Source organism: Lepeophtheirus salmonis, chromosome 2, assembly GCF_016086655.4.
Source record: "Lepeophtheirus salmonis chromosome 2, UVic_Lsal_1.4, whole genome shotgun sequence".
Taxonomy (NCBI): Eukaryota; Metazoa; Arthropoda; class Copepoda; order Siphonostomatoida; family Caligidae; genus Lepeophtheirus; species Lepeophtheirus salmonis.
Window position 1 is genome coordinate 4,668,642 of NC_052132.2, and position 26,388 is coordinate 4,695,029.

The window sequence follows — 26,388 nt, forward strand, 5'->3', positions numbered from 1 at the left end:
TTTGAGGCCGTTAGGAAAACAAAATTTAGAATTCATCAATCATTACTCCGTCATTAATTTAGTATAATTTGATATTCATTCTACAATTTTTGGGATTTTTATATAAGACAAAATTATGTACATATACAAAATTTTATTAAGAATTTATATATTTTCATAAGAAAAAGGATTATGGCATTGAAGACGCGCCTCCATATGAGATGGTTTCAAGACCTAATAATTTAAAAAACACACTGTGTAAATAACATATTCGTGGTCGAGGTAAAGAAAAGGGGAGGAACAAGTTTTGTAGCTCAAAAGATACAAAATTAAATCTGATTAATCAATTGTCTGTCGCTGTTGTGTTATGTTTATTATTGTCCCTAAAAACTAAGAAATTTTTGGGAGTATCTCAATATTGTTTTTGTTTTAACGACGAAATTTTTTTTTGTTTAAAAAAAATATTTATCCATTTGCTCAGAGGTTTTGCTCAGAGTAAGAAGTGTGTTCATTTTTCTGTTAAAAGAATAGTAGATTTCAGGTAAGATACAAATTATATTATTAATTATATTTTTGAATCATGGGTTAACAATTGTTTGCGTATTCCCCCTTCCCCAACACCAATAAAATTGCAATTTAAAGTAACTAATTAGCATTTTTTGAAACTCTATTATAGTAGGTAAATTTTCTTATTTAGCAGATTTTGACGTATTTATAATTCATTTAAAAAATTTACTTTGTAATCGTTATTATTCACGATTTTAATTTGTAAAAAATAGCTTATATAATATGTATTCCTAGTTATAATCTGAGGTATTTTTAATAAGACTATTTAACTTTTGTAGGTCATATGACTTTTCTGTTTCTTTTTTTTTTCTTTTTTCTATTCATCATGCATGTGATCTGTCTTGCTACTCCGCACTTTTTATATTACATTGAAGATATTTAAATAAAGACTACAACGTAAAAATATTATACAAAGCTTTATGATTTATTTATCAAGTTCTCTGCCGATTGGATCGACTACCTCTGACAAACAAAGCAAATAAATAAATCATGAGTTTTAATATTTTATGCACAATTCATTATTGAGTTATTGGGAGATATTTTGAGACTGACGTGTTCTAAGTTTCTTGAAGAAAATCCTTTAGGTTCCTTTCAAAATAATTACTTACGGATTTGGATGATATAAAGTATATTTTGTGGTCAATTTCTAATATTTCACATCTTTGGTTCAATGATTGGCATATGCTATCTAGGACAATGGTTCCCAAAGTAGGGGTTGCAGGATACAACAGAGGGATCGCAACAGGATTTCCAAAAAAGGAAATAGACATTACTTTAAGTGGCATCAAAAAAGTATCTTCGAGATCATTTTAAAAAGTTATTATCACAAAAACATAACTAGATACACCCCTTTTACCGCTACAGCTGATTATAAATAATTGAAGAATTCTGGATTTATCTTATAAATGAGTACCCACTGCTGGCAATAGCAGCATTAAATTTACTTATAGCATTTGGCTCAGCTTATTTATGTGCGAAGACGTTTTTCTTATTAACTTAAATCACAAATAAATACAAATTACGTCTTAACGTGAAGGATGATCTTTGAGTTATTGTATCCAAAATTAAATCTGGAATAGACCTGATATGCTCAATGCACAGTGCAAATCTGTCACATTAAGACCTTAATTCTTTTATAAACCTATTTGCCCTTCCACAGTCTGTAATGATATGTGAGTCTATATTGTGACTTAATTTACTATTGTTGATTTTATATTTACAGTATATTTGATTATTTCGTAGTTGTATTTCTTTCTTTTTTTTCAATATATGTAGAATTAAAACCTTTATTTTTGTTCAATATAGTAAGATAACTTTTATTATTTGCCTCTGAGTTGAATTTTACAGAGTTGATATGACCTTTAAGTCATCTATTTGCATAAAAAAACATTCCAAATTTTATATTCCTCTTTCAATGAGAGGCTTAAAGGTAGCACTTTGCATAGCAACCTATTTTAAGGGTCGAACTCAGAAAAGTTTGGGAACCAATGATTTAGGGCATAGAATTCTGTACATATGAATAGGGATATAAATCGTATGATTTTTGTATCTGACCCTTTCTTTGGAATTGGTCATTTGAAGAATGAATTTTCGTATCCTTTGCTGTTCTCATTATTAACTTTTGAGCAGTGAACTTCCTTTCCTACTACATTCAATTATATATTTTAAACCTGATTGAACATTCGTGGGTGCTCATAAAAGAGGAACGAAGACTTTGAAGATTTGTTGCGGGCTTATAATTGTAAGTCCTTGTTGTTGGACACAAAAGTAAAATTGAGGATCGTCATCGGAATCATTCTAGTAAATGTCGTTGTTTATTTTCTTCTCCCCTTCCCCTCGTCACAGATGTTTGTATCTGATCTGAGGGAATGTCATGACAGCTAAGCTGCTCTGTTCCAAAACATTCTTCTAAATTGTCGAGGTTTGATTTCCAGTTTCTTTCTTTTTAACATGCCCTAAATACACCCAATTTTCATGACTGTACATGAAATAATCACGCAAGCAGATTAACTTAGGCTGTAGCCCCCCCCAAAAAAAAAAAAATGAGGGATCTTTGTTTTTTACTAAAAATTTAATATTTAAAAAGCAAGCTCCAGGTCTCTATAATTCCATGGCTAGGATGACTAACCATCCTCATTTCCTCAAGCATGTTCTTTTTTTTTAGATTTATGCATATGATATATTAATTTGTATTGTTTTTGTAGGTTAATTGTAAGCCAAATTTTATTCGACTTAAAATAAAAGTCATAGTAACAATAAGAAAGGAGAAAAAAATAAAATAGAATCAAAATTTATGAATGTTTTAAGTATTCTTAAATTTAAAAATATTAGTGTGTATTTTGGAAATCAAAATTTAGTCACTCTTTTTAATTTTCATAGTCAATTTAAGATTTTTGCTTCTAATTAAATCCATTTTTTCGGAAAAATTTAACAGTCATATAACAGGACTGTCAAAATTAGCAAAGAGGGAAAAATTTTACGAGCCCTTTCTTTTCTAAAAGGAAAAATATGTTATGTTCCAAATGCTTGATAACTTTTGGTCATCTTTAAAAAGTTATGCATGCGTACGACGTGTACCCACTAAATATTGAGGACAATCGTGTGTATTTTGGGCATATTAAAAGATAAGGACCCGAAAATCAAGATGGTAACACTGACTGTCATGACGTTTCATCTTCTACGCTCATTTTGCCTCGTTTTTTCTTGCATGTCTAGAGCCCGAATATTATTTATCTAGCCAAAAATTGCCTTCAACAGTATTGAATTTTTCACCAAAAGCAATCCCTCATTAACAGACGAAATCCTTTTTTATCCATTTTTTTAACATTAACTTGAGTTGGTTCATTCACAATGCTATATCTTACGAACAAATTATCTGACATCAGACAAACCTGTACGCGTATCCTTTGAAGGTTGATACTAGCTAAAAATCATATGATTCAATTATAGTGGTCCACTCTATGTGTGAGTCTACGAACTTTTCAGCCGATCTAATATGTTTCTAGTCTCATTTCTTAGGGATTTTATTTAAGGATTAATAAGGTTAAGTAAGGGTAAAAATATAATTTGAATAAACAATTTAACATTATTTGAATTGTTCCCGAGTACATAAAAATGATAAAGCTGTATTTTTAGAGAATCTGTTGAACTGAATTTGAAAAAATGGCTCTCAAGGGGTTTGAAGACTTGGACACCATCAAAGTATGTTATTCATATTTCTATAAAAAAAATAATAATCTATATTTTTACTTTTCGATTTTATTAGTATCAGAGTGGATTTGGTAATGAATTCAAGAGTGAGGATTCAAGGTGTCCCAACTCACTTCCAGCTGTACAAAATACTCCTCAGAAATGTTCCTATGGCTTATATGCTGAGCAATTAAGTGGATCTGCTTTCACAGGTAAATGATTTGATACTGTAGGTACGCAACACATGGATTACAAAATAGTAAGTGTGTCCTATGGCCCATAGGCCATGTATAAACAACCACAGCTCACTTTTTTTTAATCAACACAGAATTAGTGTATTTTCCTTTCGGCTGTTTCAATTCATTATTATAAGCTGACATTTTGTATGATTTAAAACAGCTGACTTTACGAATTATAAATGCAAAAGTGGTAATATATAGGATTTTAATTTTTATATTAATGTATATCAATCAAGAACCTTCGTTTATAATCCATTCCATTTCATACTCTGTCATTGATACTTATTTTGATAAAATAATTAACTCAGTGTCTAAATAATAGTTAACAGTTGGTAACAAAAAGCAATACAGAAGACTAGTTACCACATGTTTTTCAAAAAAATTATATTCCTTTTTGGCAGTCGAGGTTGAAAGTGGATAAAAGGCTAGTCGCAATTAAAGGACCCTAGGGAAATAGTGAACATTCAAGGCAAGGAAGGCAGGGTTTAGTAGTTCTCAATTCTGATTGGCTTAAAATTAGAAGCTGCTTCTTGCTTCTCCAGCTAGACACACAGCCAGTGGAGTCCCCCCGAGTGAGTCTCCCCCCCTACTGAATAAAGAAAAATAAAGGAGACTACGTTAGAAACATCTTCCCTGTGTTTTAGATTTAATTGTTCATTTTTCCCTTGACCGGTCTTTCCCTATAGTCTTTTAGTCGTAATCACATGGAAATTTCCATTGTAAGTATCTCTCAACCATTTCTTTAAAAATATATATATATATATATGCTAGTACCTAGCAAATTACGTCATTCTTCCTAATCAGGATTTTTTTTATTGGGGGTGTTATGCTTAAAAAATTTTGAGCCGGTCCTGAATTTGATTTATTTTATTTTTATTTTTTTTAATTCCCTGCAGATGCTTCGCAGCGGGTAAGGAGGTTATATTTAATAAAATCATAGATTTTGCTTAAAAATTAAGTATTTTGTAGAAAAATGTTCTGTGTATTAGATCTAAAAATTGCATTTTCTGAAACACATCTAGGAATTTTCTTTTTTCCCCCACCTTTATTTTTATTTTGCAATACCTTTGGTGCAAAATTTGAGATATATTTCATTATATAAAAACTTTAGTCAATTTACAACACAAAAAACCGTACTGAAGTTCGCCACAAAGAAACGTGGATTTAAAAAGTTTAAAATGGTACAAATAGTTAAAATGGCGTAAGATTGAGAACATTTTGATTTGATTTTATGTAACTATGGATTCATACGAACTTTTTAACACCGGAGAAACTCCCCCATTTTGTCCGCTCTTGTTCATTTAAGCAAATCAAAATTACATTATTTAGTTATTTTTGGGTATATTATACATTTTTGTATCTGATGAAGTCGTAGATATATATTTTTGAATACAATAGATTTTAATTGAAGTCTTCTTGGTTAATTTTCCAAGAGAAGTTAGTGTGAATGGATTTAGTTTGACTAATGTTAATCTAACTATCTTCACCAAAACTGCTATTATTAGAATTTTATGGACCTTATGGGATCAAAGAACAAATTTAATTAAAGGAGTTGTGTGATGAATGTCTTAAGGAGTTAATATACCTTTCATTAATTAATTATTATTCTGATGATAAAAAAAGATCCCCCAAAAAAAAAAAAAAAAATATGTTAATTACACATTTAATTTAATTCAATTCCTTCTTTCTATTAATTAATTAACTACTTTAAAAAATATACCTTAGTTGGTCAAAAAAAAAAAAAAGACAGGATAAAAAAGAGTGCATATTTCTAGCTTTAAAATACAGTGGTTCTTAAATGGGGAAGAGGGGAATTTAGACTTAAAGATAAACCTGATGTGGATTTGTATCTTTTAAGGCTAGACATCTTCTCCAATATGTACACTGTACTTCTTTTTCTTAAGAGAAAATGCAGTACATCCAGTAACTCTATACAATTTATGTATTTGTCTACAATTCATAAGGCTTCCAGTCAGTAAGCTTGATTTCAGAATTGGAGATGTCGTCGTTGCCATGTATTTCCTTAATTTGAGTAGTATTCTAGTAAAAATCAAAAATTCCTTAATCTGGAATTGAATCATTGGTTTTAATAATATAAGTTTATTAGAAACTTGAGTTCAGTAGCAACATTCATTATTTGATTTCGATGTTTTATAAACTTTTTTTTTATAAAAGGGTAAGGGGATTTCTCCCCCACTATTTAACCCGCTGTTTCAGAGGCTTGAAACTTTTCCAGTATGGTTTGTAAGACCTGTTGTGATAAAATATTCACTCAAAATATGAATACTCTATCCAGGAATAGTCTACACATACATGGAAAAGTACACTCTATTTTTTCTTCCTCTTTTGACCAACTAAAGGTGGGTTCACTGAAAGTATAGAAGACTAGAGTTATCTGAAAATGAGTGTAAGAATAGATCGCGCTCATTTTCAGCATAAGATGACCTAATATATTTTGAAAACGAGGTATTGAATGTTGTGCAGTAGAGACTGGGATTGAATTATATTTCATTAATAATTATGGATTTCGAGTGCTGTGTCCCTAGCTGCAATCAAGGCTACAATAACAGCGAAAATGACCTTGATGTAAATTTTCATCGATTTCCATTGGAGGGTCCTAAAATTATGGCTAAATTGCAAGCACATATCTATGTGGACAAAAGCTCTCGAAATAAATTATTACTCATCCATACGATAACACAAAAAGAGCTTCCATTCTGATCGATGCAGTGCACAACTTTAAAAAAGTATATAATTGTTTCCAGAGAAAGGATTATCATAGTTGTTTTTCCAAACATCTACCTCCCAGGATCACCATCTCTGTGCCAAGCTTCACTCATATAAGATAAATATATCACAAAGAATCAACCCTCCCTGTAAAGCTGGCTCACAAGCTTTCACTTAAGGTGTTAAATCCAACCACGATTGGGAAGACCAATGTCAAATTCGCTGAAACTGTTTTACATGAGTTCACCATTAGTGCACTCAAGTTTTAATCTGATTCTAAAAAAATACGGGTCTTATCACTAGGGAAATTTTCAAACATGGATTTTACTCAAATTAAGGAAATACATGGCAACGACGACATCTCCAATTCTGAAATCAAACTTACTGACTGGAAGCCTTATGAATTGTTGACAAATACATAAATTGTATAGAGTTGCTGGATGTACTGAAGTAAAGTTTGTTTTTGACGCTTAATAAATACGATCAATGCTGGATACTCCTCCTAGTTTTTTTTAATAAACCTAAAAGATCTTATCACTCAACCATGAGTCATCATTCATTTTTACACTTTAAACGGATCTCAGGCATTTTAAATTTTAATAGGGAAATATTTTTTAGTCAATTAAGATCCATAAAACATTGGGTCCATAATTTGAGATGGTACGAAACATCTACAAATAGTAAATATTGAATGCTGCTGATATAAAGGATGAAATTAGAAAGAAAAAAAATGTGAATTATATGTATATTTCGTTAAAATGATTTTAATTTAATTAAATGATATGAAATAATTAAGAGACGAATATATTTTCTTGAAAATAAATTTTATTTTTTTATTAGAAAATAAACTACATTAAAAATTTAATTACACTCAAATAATGACATTGAGAAGATAGTTATCGTAAAATGAAAATAATTAATTGTTCATAATATAATGATACTTTTTTAACATATGTAGCAAAATTTAATAACTACATAATTATTGTACTCCCCCTCTTTTCATTATAAGAGCTAATTTTGATTTATATTTCTAGAAGGATAATTTATTTTCGCATTAAATGAACGATCATTAATAAATGTACATATTTATTCAATTATGAACAGAAACAAGACACAAGAACTGTAGAACATGGCTTTATCGAATGCTTCCCTCGGCAAAACATGATCCTTTTGAAAAGTTGCCTCATGATTATTTGACAAACGACTGGAATGAGAATGAGCCTAATCCTAATCAGGTATATGAAAATATAATATGTGCATAATAAACGCTTACATATATTAATTTGTCCAGATGAGATGGAAGCCCTTTGATATTGAAAAGGAGGATGATAAGAAAGTAGACTTTATTGATGGGCTCCGTACGCTAGCTGGGGCTGGAGATTCAAAATCCAGGAACGGAATGGCTATTCATATCTATGGTTGTAATACGTCAATGAATAATAGATGTAGGTTGAGGATATCAAGTTATATATCAATTATAATTAATTCATTACTTCGTCAACCGTGCTTTTAAAGGTATGTATAATAGTGACGGAGATTTTTTGATTGTCCCACAGTGTGGGAAATTACACATCACAACAGAAATGGGAAGGCTTGTTGTGGAGCCTAATGAAATATGCGTCATTCAAAGAGGTATTCGATTTTCTGTCGGGATTGAAGAAAAATCTAGAGGATATATTGCAGAAGTTTATGGAGCTCATTTTATTCTTCCAGATTTGGGTCCCATAGGTAAAAAAATATGAATGATTTTATAGATAGACGAATTGAAGTCAATATTCTATATTCAGTATTTACAATTAATCAAAATATAAATGTTTATAAATAATTCATAACAAAATAATAATTTATTCAATCAAGGCTCAAATGGCTTAGCCAATCCAGGTGATTTTTGGAGTCCTACTGCATGGTATGATGATGTTGAGTCTGTGAATTATCAAGTTGTATCGAAATATCAAGGTAAATTATTTACAGCATATCAGGATCATACCCCTTTCGACGTGGTTGCATGGAAAGGAAACTATGTCCCTTATAAATACAATCTCTCAAATTATTGCACAATCAACAGTGTGTCATTTGATCACATAGATCCCAGCATTTTTACAGTTTTGACTGCCCCCTCAGCAGTCCCAGGTGTGGCTATTTGTGACTTTGTCATATTTCCACCTCGATGGTCCGTAGCAGATAATACTTTCCGTCCACCTTACTATCATAGAAATTGTATGAGTGAATTTATGGGTCTTATACTCGGTAAATATGAGGCAAAGGAAGAGGGGTTTTGTCCTGGAGGAGCCACACTTCATTCCATAATGACACCTCATGGCCCTGATGCTGATTGTTTTAATATATGGAGCAACAAGGAACTTGGTCCGATGAAAGTGGCCGAAGGAACAATGGTAATATCATTGACCTATTATTTATACACTTAATTCTATTATTTTTTTCTTGTTCCCACAGGCGTTTATGTTTGAGTCATCTCTTGGACTAGCTGTAACAAAATGGGCCGAAATTCATAGTGATAAATTAGATAAGAAATACTATAATTGCTGGCAAAAGCTACAGAATAATTTCACAGGGAAACCTTGAACCATTATAATATATTTTTTGGCGTATGTAGATTTATAATTGTTGTTTGCTCCGTATAAAATGTTGTTATTAAGCTCATAAATAAATAATAGAGAATATTATAATTCCTCCTTGTATTTTTTAACACAATTACAAGCTTCTTTTTGAGCCTCCTTATAACTTTGACAACCCAGTCCAATCACAGCAAGATAAAACATTTTCGCCTTTGCCTGACAGGTCTTTTTAGCGAGTAAAATGTCTTTGGATTTACATACAGAATATAAACACCTCTTGAAGACGAGATCACAATCATCCTTGTCTTCATTACAAGTGTCGTAGCAATGATCGTGACGATCACAACATGCTGAAAATTCTCTCTCTACATAGATCTAAAAAAATAAAAAAGTTAGTTAAAAAAAATAATAAGTAAAAAATATCCAATACCCAATTGTCATTGTTTTCTGGAGGAAACAAATATCCAAAAGAACCACAACCATTAGACGTGGGTTGATGATGTCTTTTAGGGACTGGAGTTTGATTTGGATAAGGGCATTCAAACGCACAGTCTTCAGCCAAGGCAGAGTCCACCATTTCCACGTAGCGAAGGCCCTTGAGTGCACCATCGATTATATTAGAGCCTTTGAATAATTCCTTCGCAGAGTCTATTATGTCTCCATACCAAGTGTTGGCAATCACACAGGGACATAATAACAGAACAATAATTATAAATAACTTACTTAAACTACGAACATTATTCAACTTCATTTTATTTTATTTAATATCTTATGCTTAGATGACGTAGAATTAACATTATGACATCATCGTTACTGCTAAGATTTAAGGTATCAGTTGAGTCATCTCCACTTTAATTTCATGACTTTTCTTTTAGATAAAAAATGTCAAGTAAAATTAGTAGTGACTTTGTACAAGTAGGTTGTACAAGTTGCAATCAATAAATGAAGCATTAAAATAAAGATTTTTTTAGTGATTTTGACAAATATATTAAAATGATTGGATTTTCAATAGGTGGTTGATGTATTAAAGTATTATGTTGGTGCGTTTAAAGTTCAAATGATTAAAGTTAAGTTACTTAACAAAACATACATACATATAAGAATATTTAATACTTTAAAAATCATTAATTACCCGGTGATTAAAAAATGGTTGGTTTTAGTATTAAAATAAGAGTTTTAAGACAACAAATTTGCAACTTGTATAACTTCATTGAGCATCATTGACCCTTGTTATTTTACAAAATTAATGGGCTTGAACTATTATTGGTAATATACTAAGAGGACTCTGTAAAAGTATGTGAAAATTTGTTGGTGGTTAATAACTCTCATACAGCTCCTCTACAACAGGAGGGTTCAGGTATTTTTTAATTATAAAATGCATGCCAAAAAGGTGATCAATTTGAATGAACGTGATAAAATATGAGAATAACAAGATGGCTACAGCACAAGTAATGATCTAATAAAAATATACATTTGAATCGTTGATCCTTTTTAATAATATTCAAACTACACGGTTGTACATTTCATATAAATGTTATTAGTTTCTACAAAATAGAAAAAAACAAAAAACTTATTAAAAAATATTATTTAACATCAAAAATTATCTTTTTGAACATGGAATTTTTTTACATATATCCTAAACCTAAAATACTTGTGGCAACATAAAGTCCTATTATGGCATTTTCTATTACAGAGGTTTCCCTTTTCAACACTGAGGAATGACTCTTTGCAAAGCTCAAACTGGCTTCTTAGATAGAGCTGTTATAACTTATAACTGTTATAAGACACCATTGTATAGGGTATCCGGAAAATTGCCCCTGGAGAATTCCCCCCCCCCTCTCCCGGTGAATTCCCACCTATATTAATAAAACAATTTCAAATAAGAAGACAAAAAGATAAAGTAACTCGATTTTTTTGCATATCTATTTTCTATTAACTTTTCAGGATTATCATAATTATTTAAAATAGTCACAATATATTTGGTTACAATCACAATATCGTCTTCTTTGAACTGGCAGAGGATGACCTGCAAGCTGTTAACTTATCTCTATGCGATTAATATAAGTTATTAATATACTTGTAATTGAAAGGATGGTTACGTCTGTTTTCCTCACAAGTTGCTTCATGTCATCTAGTTTTCTGTAAGTTTCTCGAACTTTTAAAAGATGAAGAAAACTTGATGCGAATAGAGATCATTCAACAACTTGCAGGTCATCCTCCACTTGTTCAAAGAAAGCGATATCGGGATTGTAACCTACATATTGTGACTATTTTAAATGATTGATTATCATGAAATTTTTGATTATTTACGAGCTATTACTCATAAATCATAATATTGCATTTTGAATAATATTTATTTCTTTTAAAATTGGTATCTGTTTATGTTTTTCTATTATTTCATGTTTATATTTGCTATTAATTTAGAAAATATATAGAAAATGAAAAGTTAATAGAAAATAGATATGCAAAAAAAACGACTTACTTTCTTTTTTTGCCTTTTTATTTGAGATTGGTTTATTAAAATGGGTGAGAATTCACCGGAGGGAAATTTTCAGGGAATCATTGTATAGTATCCTGTACTGTGTACTGTAGTATACTGTATCCGTAATCTGCTACATGGATCATAAGAGCTAAGACGTAGCAGGGATCTGCTTTTCCATGGTGACTTGAGGTACTGTCCTACCTCAGACTCCTTAAACTGCCATGAGGAGAGTTGCATCATCATATTTGCTTGTTCTTCTTGCTTCTGATTAGTTCCTTTCTTTTGTTCTTAGCGGACTTGAGCAGGTTAGCAATGTGAGGACTATAGAAATGCTCATTCATTTTCATTGCCTCCCATGGCAACGCTGCAAGTTTATGAAACGTGGCATTTTTGACCTCAGATGGAAAACTTTTCTTCTCCGGATACAGATTGTTGACAGAATAGACATTTATTGTCATCAACTGGTGTTTTCTCTATATCTTCCACTTCGATTCTTTCCTGGTATATATTTTCCCACATTCCCGCCCCCTCCCCCCAAAAAAAACACATAATGACTTATCGTTTGGGCCTGAGGTTCACTTGCACAACCCGGTGGGCCGGAGTATATTATAGGATTTTTAAAGGGATCTTTGATGCACAGAGAAGTGGCGGCAGTGGGTATTGGACCAGCAGTTTACTTGCACAACCCGTAGGCCGAGGTGTACTATAGAATATTAGAATGGGTTCTTAATGATCAAGGAAGGACTGGCGGAGGATTATGAGTCATTATTAATGACCTACTTTTGAAAAAACAGTTCACTTGCATAGCTCGAGAGCTGGGGTATGTAAATGTTACAGACAGTATATTAGAAGGGGTCTTTCATACTTACGATAGCGGTGGTGATAGGTTTTTGTTTTCCCTTAGAGATCCTGTCCACTTACGCAACCTGTTGGCCAAGATATATTTTGTAAAATAAAATGGGGTCTCTCTTCATTATTTTTTATTATACAATAGTTTGATTGTCCGAATACAATATACATTTCAATGAACGTGCACACGATTATCAAATTGTTTGTTATGAAATTGTATCATAATCAAAATCCTTATTGATCAAGTTCCCACAATCATTTTACCTAACAAGGTAAATGAACTTAAAAATAAAAATAGCGTGTTGATCGTCTTCACATATAATTACAATAGGTAAATCTTTGCTTTATTGTACAAATTGATTTTAAAAAGGGGTTTCGAAGTTCAAATCAACCAAGTTCCAACATTTCTCTATTTCAAATAATAAGATCAATAAATAAATAATTGATACGAAATAAATGTTTTTTAATAGTTTTTTTTAAATTAAAGCCCCAATGAATAAAATATCATAAACCCTTTATCATACTGGAGAAGACACATGATCATGAACAGTTAAAGCTTCTTCACATCTTGTTAAATTACTAGTAGATTATTCGGATGAAACAGATTTTTACAAAACATATTTACATCTATTTTTTAAATGACTAATTAATTAAAGTTTAAACTCAAGTCGTCTGTTATCCTTGAGGAAAATATGTGATATACATTTTTAATTTAATTACTATTTTTTTTTATCCATAATAATATCAATGATTATCTTCAGTCTACTGTTTCGTTGATTTTCTCTTTTACCTGAATTATAATAAGTAAAGAAAAAACTAATTATTTCAAGAGATTAATTTTGTCTACGAAAATATTACTTGGAAATATGTTTTTTATGATAAAATCGATATAAAATGATAATTTGTCTCCAAAATAAATTATTAGTCTGACTGATATAGATTTTTGGAAAAAAATAAGGATTAATTTATTTAATATTATTCTTTATTATAGAGATTACAAAAACTTTTTAATTCCATTACACGGTTTCAAAATCTAATGCAAGCCATATTCGTTTTTTTAAAGCACAGAAATGACCTTTTTTAGAAAACAATATTCATTTTTTATACAATAGAACTATAAATATATTATATTGTGTACAAGTTACGAAGTTGTATAACTTGTATTGGTAATTTGTACAAATTGCAACCAAAAGCGGAAATCAATCATTTACGTGTGATAAGGATAGTGCAATTATTGAATATTCTGTAGGTGGTCGATATACTAAAGGTGTAATTTTTAACTTTTTAGATGGAAATTACAAATTAACTACTACTCTGTGGCACATTAAAAGCACAAAATGTCCAGTTATATTACTCTTAAATATCTAGATTAATCAAGCAATGGAAATTAACAAAAACAAAGAGAAGATAAAATGGATTGAGAACTCATTAGTCATTTTTGACAACGAGCATGTGCAGTGGAGATCATATTAAAAAATAAAAGAAAGTAGATTATATCAAGGTTAATAGAAATAAAATTAATATAATATATGTTTTTTAATATAATTAATATATTTCCCTGAACCAATGCTATTTTAAATGTAGAAGGTTCTCCTCTTTATAGCAGTTATTCATTTCTCTCTCCAAAACCATTTAACAGGCAGCTAATATTAACAACATTGGTATTAATCCAGTTATTATAACATATATGATATGTCTTGCTCCGCCTTCTTCTCGCACTCTTACACAAATCCTATCCCTATCTCTACTAATGAGCCAGGGAGTATTTAATCTCTAGAGCACTCACTGTCGCACGTTACAAAACCTCATCTATCATTGCATCAAATTAAGGGGCGAGGTATAAATTTCAATCAAAAAACTAAGACCCTCTCCCCCCGCCAAAAACAATCATTTTCTTCCCTTTAACTTTTAAATTTGTATACATTGTGTACAAGTTGTAACTTGTATAAACAACATGTACCAGTTGTAACCAAAAAATGAAATGACTAATTTTAAATTAAAGATTTACAGTACATGGGATGAGGATAATATAGTAATTGAATATTCCCTGGAGGATCGCTATATTAATGGTGTAAGTTTTGACTATTTTAATACAAATTACAATAATATATGTATTTTGAGGCACAATATTAAGTTCAAATACCAGTTATATTACTCACAATAAATACATAATACTCATGTAATTTTAATAGATCAAAATGAATTGATAGTGATTAGAATTACCAATGTTTTAATACAATAATGCATTTTAAGACGAAAAAATTGAGACTTGTACAATTTGTATATACAAGTTGCAACTTGTGAGCAGCATAGCTCCAATGAGTAATAGTTGTTGATATATTATTGATAAATCATATGTATAATTTCAAAACCTACTTTGAAAAATAGTTGAACATCGTTAAAAAAAAAATAACAACAAAAGTCAGGCTGATATTTATGTAGTAAAATTATTTATTAAATCTAAAGTTGGATTTACATTTAAGGATAATTAAATTATAATTAATTATAGATCTGTCTCACACCACCACCATTTTATTCACAATTGAAGTCTGTAAATGTTGAAGTTGCGTATTTAAGTTATCAAGAGCAGAATATCTAGCGGTTCCTTCAGGTGTTTTATCAAGCTCTAACACTCCGTTTACTTGATCAATCCGCCCCTTTATAGTAGAATCCAGAATGCAGGATACCAATAGAGACTCCACGTCTAGAGGTTCAATGTTGAGCTCACCAGCTATGAAAGCTATTTGTATACGTGTATAAGGTTTAATCAGTTTTATCAATACCTGGAAAATCAAAATAGTAGCATGAGTATCGAATAGTTTTGAAATCTTACATGAGTCCGAATATTCCTCAGAAGATCTTCAATATGTTCTCGAATAAACAAATCATCCATGATTGTAGGTCTATTAGTCTTAAGAATCTGCTCAAATTCATTGATATCATTATTCTGATAGGCTGAAACTAGATTTGTCATGGCTAATATCTCTGGATCATTCTTATAGGGTTTCGCCTCTTGAGAATCAAAAGGATTGATACCCGATTTCATGAGCATATTAGCCAAAACTAAATATTTGAGACAGGTTGTTCTACGAGGATTTCCGGATTCATCATAATTTTTAAAGGCCTCAAAAAAATCTGTGTGCGCCTTTTCGAACTCTCCTTCGCGAAGATGCATTTTACCTCCACATTCCCTTATAACGCCTGAAATAATATGAAATATATATATACATAATCGACAAAGATACAATGGACACAATAATACCAAGGATAAGAGGATGAGGAATAGCAGATTTGATATGAAGGGATTGGTCATAAAGAGCTTTTAACTTTTTATTATTTTTTTGAGCAGTATACATTTGAATTTCCAAAGCATAGATTTCCAAGAGCTGTGTCCCTTTCTTCAAATCATCTTCGCCATCATCTGTTTGACAAGATGCATGTAGCTGCTTCTTTAGTATTTTGGAGAGTCGACTATATTCCTCCCGGTCGAAGTAGAGTTTCCCTAATTTAGTCATGGTTTTGAACCAAAGTCGTTCATTTTTGGCATCTTTGAGCGCCTCCAACGTTGTTTCGTAAAAGTCCTGTAAAATAGGAAGAAAGTAGTAATGTGAATAAAGTTATTCGATTGTGTACATGATGTAGTGGGTGGCGGACCTGCAGAAGCTCCATTTGTTTGGAAGTGGAGATGTAATCCAGAATGGAATTGATGGATTTTTCAGAATGATTCCTCGTGACAGCAGATTTGATGTATGTTAGGAGCGCTTTGTAGCGTCGCATCATTTCATCATAGTTCTGGAGTCGGAAATTGATTTTGATCATTTGTTTCAGTGCCTTGAAGCCCCATTCTCCCTTGTCACCACCTTCCAAGTCCAATACTTTTTGGAAATTATCCAGGGCACCCTTGGGATCCTCTTCTTTCAGGGCCTTGGAGTTGTAATATTGATTTTCCAAGTCCACATCGGGCTCGGAGTTGGAGTCCTCGGAGTATTCCAACTCATAGTCCTCATCTTCATCACACATGAATTCGTCGTCCTCGTAGTCAGACATAGGGAGCAAATGGTCTTGATAGTCACTTTGGAACTAAGAGAGGTGAGCTAGAACGGAATGGATCGTCTACGGGAAGGAGTTTTCCCCCACCTTAGCAATCATCCAAATAAATTAGAAATAACAAAATTCTATTCTACTCATCCAAACAAACAACCAATCACCATAACAACCAAACAACCCACCGCCAACAAACAAAACAAACAGCCTCTCTAGGATAGACGGTGAGATATCTAAGATTAGGTTTCATTTGAAAAAAAATCAATAGAGCGTTATGAAGGTATTGTGCATTGTTCATATCTGCCATTTTGGAGGCCTAAAAAACCCAGTTTTATAAGAATGAAAGCCCTTTTTGAACCAATATTTTTGAAAATAGTCAAATACTGATCTTCAAATGGGGTTTATTATATAATATATATATATCGGACCCTCAAATGTCTTCAAAATATGTTATAACATCGCTATACAATCGTATTCCCATTTTGAAGATTCAAATGAACTATTAAAACGGAAAGAATAGGATATCTTTATCTAATTATCCTATTTTTATCGTGCAGAATCGATAAAAAAACAAAAAAAAAACATAGACAGATGACCTTTTTTGAAAAAAAATCCTTGAAATATTTTCCACCCTTATTTTGCAATTTTGAATTTCTCCCACAAAGAAATAATTTTTGGTATTAATGAAAAAAAAATCCTTGATTGGGGGCGGGGGAGTTCTTCAGCTCTGTCGGCACTTCTGAGTTTACTTCAAGATTTATTAGAAGCTTATCTATTTTATGGAGTAAAAATATGAACTATAAGCCCAAAAGATTGCTTAATACATATATCAATCTAAACTTAGTAAAGTGAAAATCTTCCCCGTCTCATTCATTGATTGATTAATTATGTTTAAGCCAAACAGCATAATTAGAATTTTTTTTTTTGTTGAGATAAGGAGTGTTAGTGGAATAAAATTAGCAAAAATTATAAGATTCGACCATCGTAACTCCCCGAAAAACAAAATTATTTGATCAAGAGAGTAGCAATTTAATCTGAAAACACAGACGGAATTGGTATTTTTATTTAAAAAAATCTTAATTTAATTTAATGTTATTCTTAAAAATATTTTTTAAGAAAGAAATTTAACCTCTAATTGATTTCGTTAAGTATTTGCAATATAGGAAAGAAGGACCATACAATTTTAAACATATAACAAACACTATAATATATTCATCAAAATCATACTAGGATACTAGATATCGATTAAATAATTTTTAAATACCATTATAATGACTAGATTACAAAAGTTTAGACATTTCAAACAGGCAACGGTGCCACTCTTTTTCATGACATCAATACTAATGCAACATTATACTAATAACCAGCAGCGTCGGTAGCCCCTTTTGGGGACGGGAAGCTTAAGCCTCTGCAATTTTTTTGCCATATATATTTAATAAACCAATTTTATGAGTAACTGTATTACGGTGTTTTGGGTGAAGGCCGAAGCCCCACAAATGATAAAAGCTACCAACACCCTTGCTAATAACTACTAACACGTACCAAAGGGTCGTTGCAGACATAAATTAAATTGCAGTTATATGCATTTTGGTTGAATATTATATTAAATAAGCGGTTTTTGATATGTTTGGTATTAAAAAAGCAAACATAAACATTTAAGGTTAAATAATAATTTGATCCTATTTCCTCAAATTTCCTCGTCTTCCCTAAGTTTAGCTATGTCTCAACAACTCAGTTTCTAGCTATAAAAGGAAAGGAGGAATGAAATAAAACACTGCTGCAGAAGATGGATTGAAATTCTGAGGAAGAATCCGGAATAATTAATAAATACTAGAACTAAATAGTCGTGGATTATTAATTGGATTGTTATCGAGTTTGGAGAAGTGTAAGTGTGGGAAGTGGTAAATACTAAATAGGAAAGATGCCGCGAGTGATGATAAAGGGAGGTGTTTGGCGGAACACGGAGGATGAGATCCTCAAGGCTGCCGTGATGAAATATGGTAAGAACCAATGGTCCCGTATTGCGAGTCTTCTGCATCGTAAATCCGCGAAGCAATGCAAGGCCCGTTGGTTTGAGTGGTTGGATCCTTCCATCAAAAAGACGGAATGGTCCCGCGAGGAGGATGAGAAACTGCTGCATTTGGCCAAGCTGATGCCCACCCAATGGCGGACAATTGCACCCATTGTGGGAAGAACAGCTTCTCAGTGTCTGGAGCGATACGAATCCCTCTTGGATCGTGCACAAGCCAAAGAGTCTGGGGATACGACGTCCTCTTCTGCTCCGCCCGGGGAACGGAATAAATTGAAACCAGGGGAAATCGACCCCAACCCGGAGACGAAGCCCGCTCGGCCGGATCCCCGAGACATGGATGAGGATGAGCTTGAGATGCTGAGTGAGGCTCGTGCTCGACTCGCCAATACTCAAGGGAAAAAAGCTAAAAGGAAAGCACGAGAGAAGCAGTTGGAAGAGGCAAGACGCTTGGCTGCTCTGCAAAAGAGGAGAGAGCTCCGAGCTGCAGGAGTTAAGGTCAAACTCCGTTACATCAAAAAAGGGCGCATGGATTATAATGCAGAGGTTCCCTTCGAAAAAAGACCCGCTATTGGCTTTTATGATACCGCGAAAGAAATACAACAAGAGGAAACAGATGCCTTGGATATGTCCAAAGGTCTTCGACAACATCAACTAGAGCTCAAACGGAGAGATGAAGAGGAGAACAAATTGAGAAAAAAGGATAAAGAGAAGCGAAAGGAGAATGAAATACCAAAAGCTATATTTGAAGACGATGAACCCGACCGAAAGAGAAGTAAATTGGTTCTTCCGGAACCACAGATCTCGGATACTGACATGGAGCAAATAGTAAAGCTTGGAAGAGCTTCAGAAGCAGCCAAGGAAAGCGTATCTTCAGATGCTCTTTTGGCCGATTACAATGTTACGCCGGGTCCATCCTTAGCAAGTCGAACACCAAGAACACCTATGCCACAAGGAGACAAAGTATTACAAGAAGCACAAAATATAATGGCTTTAACAAATGTTGATACTCCTCTTAAAGGTGGTGTTAATAATGAGTTGATTGAAAACGGGGGTAATTTCTCTGGAGTAACACCTGGAAAAGACTCTGTCCGCACTCCGAACACAGTTTTAACTACTCCGTTCAGAACGAAAGAAGGTCAAATGGGGCTCACCCCAGGTAATAGAATGACTCCGGGTGGAGTTTCAATCTCAGGTGGAACGCCTCTCCGTGACAAATTATCTATAAATCCAGATGGATCATTGGATGAAGGTTCAGGAACGACCTATGAGAATGGTGAAGCTAAACAAGTTTTAAGAATGGGACTAAGTTCTTTACCTCAGCCGAAAAACGACTTTGAGATTGTTGTCCCACAAGAAGAAGAAGATGATAATGAAGTTGAAATGCAAGATGATGACAACACATACATTGAAGATCAAGCTGATGTAGATCAACAAACGGAGGAAGAATACAGAAAAAAACGCGAGGCCGAATTCAGGAAGCGAAGTCAAGCAGTGCAACGGAGTTTACCCCGTCCCTTAGATGTCAATCATAGTGTATTACGACCTCTAAACTCTGAACCTCCTCTGACAGATTTGCAAAAGGCAGAAGAACTTATTAAACGAGAGATGATTGTCATGCTTCACCATGATAGTTTAGAAACTCCAACAAATGCCCAAATGGGGCAAGACGATAATAAAGGTTCATGCAAGAAAAAAGAGCGTTTTATTCATAATGAAAGCGTACATAGATCTTATATTTCCAAGTATCCGTATCATAACTTTACAGATGAGGAAATGAGTAATGCTAAAGATCTTTTAGCTTCAGAAATGGAAGTCGTAAAAAAAGGTATGGGCCATGGTGATATAAGCTTGGAAGCATATACTCAAGTTTGGGAAGAGTGTCTGTCACAGGTTCTATACTTACCTTCACAAAGTCGATACACGAGAGCTAATCTAGCGAATAAAAAGGATCGTATTGAGTCCCATGAAAAACGCTTGGAACAAAATCGTCAACATATGTGCAAGGAAGCAAAAAGAGCTGGAAAAATTGAGAAGAAATTAAAAATCCTGACTGGAGGCTACCAGTCAAGGGCACAAGCTCAGATCAAACAAGTACAAGATCTTGAAGATCAAATTGAACAATCTCGACTTGAAATGTCTACTTTTGAATTTCTTAAAAACCAGGAAATATCTGCTATACCCCAGAGACTGTTTTCCATTCAAGAGGACGTAGATAGACAAACGAAGAGAGAAAAAGAACTTCAAGAACAGTTTTATGCATGCTCTTTGGAGTATGAAGAGCTGACGACAACAAAGTTAGGTGATGAAATTAATACCATTAAAGATGGCGAGAGCTCTAAAGGATAGAACTTGATTCGACTTAGTGATTTATTTAATTGTGACCACTTTTTTTTCATACTTTTTAATACTTCAACGTTGGTTAAGGAAATTATTATTATTTATCACTTTGGCAGTGATAAATAATATCATTGTAATATCTTTTTTATCCTTAATGATTCACTTAAAATAAAGACTATTTCAATAATTAATTATGTATCAACAAATGAACACAATAAGTCGGATTTGCATCTTTTATGCAATCTGTTCATATTATTAACTGCAAGATACACCTTTCCCTATATTTAAAAACTTATTGTTCTAAATATATAATTATTAAAGATTATAATCCACATGAGGTTAAATAACTTGTTTTTTTATTTAAAGTATTATCCTTGTTGATCATTATCAATTTGATTATTAAATTTTAAGGATATGTCGATGATGTCCACTAAAAAAGTCTACAACATGGTGCTGAGATGTAAGAGTACAATATCTGCTTGGAGATTACACGAATACAATGGTCCAACGCCTAGTCTCAAGTTGGATAAAATACCTTTTCCAAGGATGAATTCACCCAATGAAGTTATTGTCAAAGTTCATGCAACTAGTATCAACCCCCTGGACGTCATGATGGTAAAAGGCTATGGGAAAAAAGTTATTGGGACATTGCGATCCCTCGGAGAGAACCATAATAATGCTCCTTTTACACTTGGACGAGACTTTTCGGGAACAGTCTTCGCTAGAGGAGGCAATCTATTGAACAAGTATAAAGTAGGAGATGAAGTATGGGGAGCAACCTTTCCTTCATTGGAGGGATGTCATGCAGAATACATTACTGTTCACAAAGATATGGTAACGTATGAATTAGTGACACCTTAAAGATATATGCTTGTATCATTATGTTTTGTCACTCTTAAGATGGCAAAAAAACCAAAAGGATGCAGCCATGTCGAAGCTGCTTCAATTCCCTACGCTGCATTAACTGCATGGTCTGCTCTTAGTCTGACAGCACTAACTCAGAAGGGATGGAATACTTTGGTCATAGGAGCTGCTGGTGGAGTAGGATCATTGGCAGCTCAAATTTTGAAGTCGTGGGACTGTGATGTTACAGCTGTGTGCTCAACAGATGCTTTACCATTAGTAACAGGACTCGGCGTCGACAGAATAATTGACTACAAGGACAACGATTTTATGGATAAATTGAGTAAATTAAAAAAGTAGGTAGCGCGTAGCCACATCTAATATTATATAATCCGAGATTGTTCATCCATTGTCATTTCCAGATTTGATGTAATATTGGACTGTACAGACTCCCAGGATAATTATAAGTCTTATATGAATTTATTGAATAAGAGTCCACATTCTAACTATGTAACATTATCAAGTCCAGTACTATCATCAACGGACTCTCAAGGATTTGTGTCAGGAATAGCTAGCAGCGTAGGACAACTTATATGCAAAAATACAACTCCAGGATCTTATCGCTGGGGATACTTTGCGCCAAATCAAAAAGCTCTGAAGTCATTGTCTGATCTAGTCGAAAATGGAAAGTTAGTAGCCCTAGTAAATGAAACCTATGGATTTTCTGATTTGATAATAGGACATGGCAAATTACATGAGGGTCATGCAAGGGGAAAAATAGTCATCGATCTAGAAAAATGAACTTATAAAACCTACTAAGGCGCTAAATTACAAAAACACAAATAAATTATTTTACATGATATATTCATTATAAATATAAATAATTACGGAAAAAATTAGTATTATAATAATTACAGTATAGCGTGGAATACAGATTGAATCTATGTATTTTCAATTACATAATAAGGATAATATGAGTAATACAAATCTAGTCGATAAAGATATAAAAGAAAAAATATTGTCTAATGGCATCCTCAAAATATGTTTAGGTATGTTAATATATAAATATATATATACAAATTATTGCGTAATCTATATATATATATATAAACATATATAAAATAAAACAGGCTAAATGGTTTCTGCGTATCAAAATAGTGACTTTTGATGGTGTATTTTGTCAAATGATAACATATTAAGATTATATTTAAAATTACCATTGTATAATCTGATGGTTTACTCATCAGTGATAGGTGATTTTCCCACCGAAGAAGAAGGCGAGTTGGACTCATAACTGCTATTCCTTGACGTGGAACGATATCCTTCTTGTATACTGTTATCTCCATTGTCGTTTCTATGTGCTTCTGGGGAAGAAGAGCGACTACGATCAAGTTTGGGAGAGCTAGACGGGCTTCTGCGCGAGCGAGGTGATGCAGATCCGGAAGAAGAACGACTTGAAGATTTTGCGCTATTATCGACTCTGCGGTTCGGCTCATCTTTTACAACTGAAAAAGATTCCTGGCTCTCAACAGATCTACTTCGAGATCTACTGCGTTTATTATCCATTTTCTCGATGGACCTACTCCGTGACCTATCATTGTTTGGTGAAACACTTCTCGACAGACTATTGGATAAACTTCTTTTGGGAGATTCACTTCCTGACCTGCTGTAGGATATTCTCTTATTAGGAGACTTGCGTACTTTACTCGAAGGACTTTGAGAAGATCGACCGCGATTCTTAATAAATTGACTTCTATTAGAACTACTCATTTTAGGAGATCGGCTACGTGATTTACGAGTCTTAGGAGATCGGCTGCGTGATTTACGAGTCTTAGGAGAACGGCTTCGAGATCTCCTATTTCTAGGAGAGGAATTCCTGGAGGAAGAAGAACTTCGGGATCTTGACCTTGATTTATGAATTTTTTTTGAAATTGATTTGTTAGAAAAAGAAGTGGATAAAACGGTAGATGAGCGAATGATTAAATCTTTTTTTGGGAACAATTCACTCTTCCTTTGACCCGGCTTTGGCTTAGAGTCTCTACGTAACTTTGTTACTTCCGACTGTAAATTATTTATTCTACGCTGAAGTTCAGTCACTTTATCTTCATGTTGCTTGCTCATTTTTTTCATTTTCTCTTTAATCAAATTTTCTTCATTAAACAATTGGGCTTTCATAGCAGTCATTTCACCTTGCTTAAAAACGAGTTCGTTATTCTTAAGTCCAACTTGTTTGTTGAGAGACGCTATTGTCTCTTTCAATTGTGTGATTTCTCGAACATGATCCGTGTCATCCGTGTCTTTTATTCTAGTCTTGGAAGAGAGACGCGCCATTTTGGGGAGGGGTTCTTCCACATCATTACTCACCAAATGTTTAGTTACATCAAGTCTCTGCGGCTTCTTATGATTGAAGTATTTGTCCCTATAATAATAATAATAATAATCAAGGAGTAAGACACGAGAAATGCAATCCAAAGAATCAAAGAATTTACCTTTTATCACGATGCTTCTCCTTGTCTTTCTCCTTAAATACTCTGGAATGTCTAGCAGGATCCGACTGCTTCGTCCGAACCAGTGCTCTTTTATAGGACAAAGAGCAGAGCCAACATAGAAGCTTGCCGTCCAGCTAGAATAGACAAATATCACTTATGGAGTTCTTATTAAATGCTCTATTTACTTTTTTCTTTTCATCTCGATCAAATGCACATTTCTGTTTACATTGTTCACAAGTTTTGGGGGGTCCGTATTTGCGGAGAGAGTCGTGGCATCGGTGACACTTTCCATTCGTAAAAGCAGCAATGATGTTACAAAAAGCACAGCAACTGGGCTTCCCGTACTTTTGCACATTGGCCTCACAACGCTTGCAAATACTGCATGTATTATTCTTAGACTCTTGTTGGAACTCGGAGCGGCAATACGTGCATTTCACCACGGGGAAACTTCCGCGGCATTCCTAAAACAACAACACAACATCAAACAGGACTCGTAGCTTGGAGTAGTAGTCCACTTACCTTGCACAATTGCTGTCCTTGAGAGAGTTCCTCGAAGGGATGACGTGAAAAACATTTGGAGCAGGCAAAAAGAGCAGAAGACATCCTTGGATCCTTGGGGCTCCCACAACGTCTTCTTCTTTTAACAACAACGGCTATCTCTCACTACAGAGAAACTTTAACTTTAAAGAAAGGGATTCTCAATAGATAGTATAGCTCAAATTAAGTCAGAGTTCGGGAGTTTGATTCAGTACGAGCACTACTACTACTAGAACAGTAGAACGAATACCTCCAAGAAAAAAAAAAGAAAAAAAGGAAAAGGGAAGAAAAAGAAGAAACAACAGAAGAAGAACTCATCTCAATCATAAATACACGCCCGATATTTCATTCACCCCCTATCCACTAACATGTATTAGCTGCTGAACTTTTATTTATCCACGTACTTAGACGACGTACCAACTACCCTGCAATCCCTAGCTTCCATTCACTCTCTAATTCTAGCTTTAATTTTCTCTTTCTAACCGTACTTTCTTCCTACTACTACTATATATATTTTTGTACGCAACCTCCCGTGCGACCATGGGCTTTCTCTATACTATATAATAATTAATATATATGATCTATCACAATTAACAACTTTATAATATTTGAAATCATTTAATTTTTTATTACTTATTATGTTTGTATTTTATTATAAAATCAGCTCTAATAAAGGAAAAAAACAGCTTTTGAATGAATGAATCAAAGATCCTGCCGCTCCTAAAAAATTGATTTTTTATAATACCATACCAAGAGCCTCTTCTATGTACCTAACAAAAGTAAAGATTATCAAACTTTTGGAGTTGCCTCTCATTTTCATATGCAAACTTTGGATATTTAATACTGTTTTCACTCAAATGTGGCTACACACATTTTTAAATGTAGATATGTATATAAATTTACTCTTGAATAAGCCTAATCAAACAAGTGAAATTAAATAATTAATAGCTACTCAAAAGTTATCCATCAAATTTTTGTAGTATTTTTGGCTATTATTGTTTTTTCATTTTAATTGTTATGAAGGGCTTATAAGACGACTAATAAAAGTCTTTTTAAATATGACTCAACTCATATCAGGCTTGATAAAACAATAGACAAACATACATAATTATACTTGAAGAGTAATATACCCTACACATCAGGATTTAAAATCAAATGAAGCAATGCATCAATCCAGTTTAAACATTTGAGCAGTATATTGTATAAAGGACATATATCATAATTCTCCTTCCTCGGAAATTATTAGTCATTTGAAGTTGCTTAAAAGTGTCATAAACGTCAAATTTTGATCAAAATGATGTAATATATTAATACATAATCAAAAATATAAGATACAATTATTAAGATCGCTATAAGTATGTACGGTGCAGTACGTGGATATAGGAACATATGCATTCTCCTCAGCAATAATATGTTAAAAGATCTGAAATGTAAATTTTTCATCATAACATTTTCCCACTACACAAGGCTCTGGATCATGATTTTTATGAACTCTCTA

The 26,388-nt window shown here is 33.0% G+C and overlaps 6 protein-coding genes across 7 annotated transcripts; 3 read left to right on the forward strand and 3 right to left on the reverse strand.

Annotated features, from left to right (window-relative positions):
- The first annotated feature begins 230 nt into the window (after window positions 1-230).
- Window positions 231-9,388, forward strand: hgo (homogentisate 1,2-dioxygenase). Its single transcript, XM_040728005.2, has 8 exons — window positions 231-520; window positions 3,682-3,747; window positions 3,812-3,947; window positions 7,806-7,936; window positions 7,993-8,146; window positions 8,217-8,429; window positions 8,559-9,094; window positions 9,156-9,388. Exons 2-8 carry the CDS (start codon window positions 3,709-3,711, stop codon window positions 9,282-9,284), a joined length of 1,338 nt encoding a protein of 445 aa, XP_040583939.1. The 5' UTR covers window positions 231-520; window positions 3,682-3,708; the 3' UTR covers window positions 9,285-9,388.
- Window positions 8,465-10,177, reverse strand: GXIVsPLA2 (phospholipase A2 group XII). The gene is made up of 2 exons (XM_040728006.2): window positions 9,708-10,177; window positions 8,465-9,652 (listed from the first exon to the last, which is right to left on the reverse strand). Exons 1-2 carry the CDS (start codon window positions 10,026-10,028, stop codon window positions 9,383-9,385), a joined length of 591 nt encoding a protein of 196 aa, XP_040583940.1. The 5' UTR covers window positions 10,029-10,177; the 3' UTR covers window positions 8,465-9,382.
- Window positions 10,178-15,041: 4,864 nt separating this feature from the next.
- Window positions 15,042-16,864, reverse strand: alien (COP9 signalosome complex subunit 2 alien). 2 transcript variants are annotated; one of them, XM_040728004.2, is made up of 4 exons: window positions 16,263-16,864; window positions 15,871-16,189; window positions 15,442-15,809; window positions 15,042-15,391 (listed from the first exon to the last, which is right to left on the reverse strand). In XM_040728004.2, the coding sequence occupies exons 1-4, from the start codon at window positions 16,653-16,655 to the stop codon at window positions 15,125-15,127; spliced, it is 1,347 nt and encodes a 448-aa protein (XP_040583938.1). In that variant the 5' UTR covers window positions 16,656-16,864; the 3' UTR covers window positions 15,042-15,124. The 2 variants fall into 2 exon arrangements, with proteins under 2 accessions (XP_040583938.1, XP_040583937.1); XM_040728003.2 differs by having other exon boundaries at window positions 16,242-16,838.
- Window positions 16,865-18,412: 1,548 nt separating this feature from the next.
- LOC121132569 (reticulon-4-interacting protein 1, mitochondrial) lies at window positions 18,413-22,824 on the forward strand. The gene is made up of 4 exons (XM_040728001.2): window positions 18,413-18,537; window positions 21,433-21,855; window positions 21,922-22,220; window positions 22,287-22,824. The coding sequence occupies exons 2-4, from the start codon at window positions 21,436-21,438 to the stop codon at window positions 22,663-22,665; spliced, it is 1,098 nt and encodes a 365-aa protein (XP_040583935.1). The 5' UTR covers window positions 18,413-18,537; window positions 21,433-21,435; the 3' UTR covers window positions 22,666-22,824.
- Window positions 18,532-21,365, forward strand: Cdc5 (cell division cycle protein 21). Its single transcript, XM_040727999.2, has one exon. The coding sequence runs from the start codon at window positions 18,574-18,576 to the stop codon at window positions 21,028-21,030; it is 2,457 nt and encodes an 818-aa protein (XP_040583933.1). The 5' UTR covers window positions 18,532-18,573; the 3' UTR covers window positions 21,031-21,365.
- Window positions 22,712-26,388, reverse strand: LOC121132568 (protein FAM76A-like). The gene is made up of 4 exons (XM_040728000.2): window positions 24,873-26,388; window positions 24,539-24,814; window positions 24,354-24,487; window positions 22,712-24,283 (listed from the first exon to the last, which is right to left on the reverse strand). The coding sequence occupies exons 1-4, from the start codon at window positions 24,954-24,956 to the stop codon at window positions 23,101-23,103; spliced, it is 1,677 nt and encodes a 558-aa protein (XP_040583934.1). The 5' UTR covers window positions 24,957-26,388; the 3' UTR covers window positions 22,712-23,100.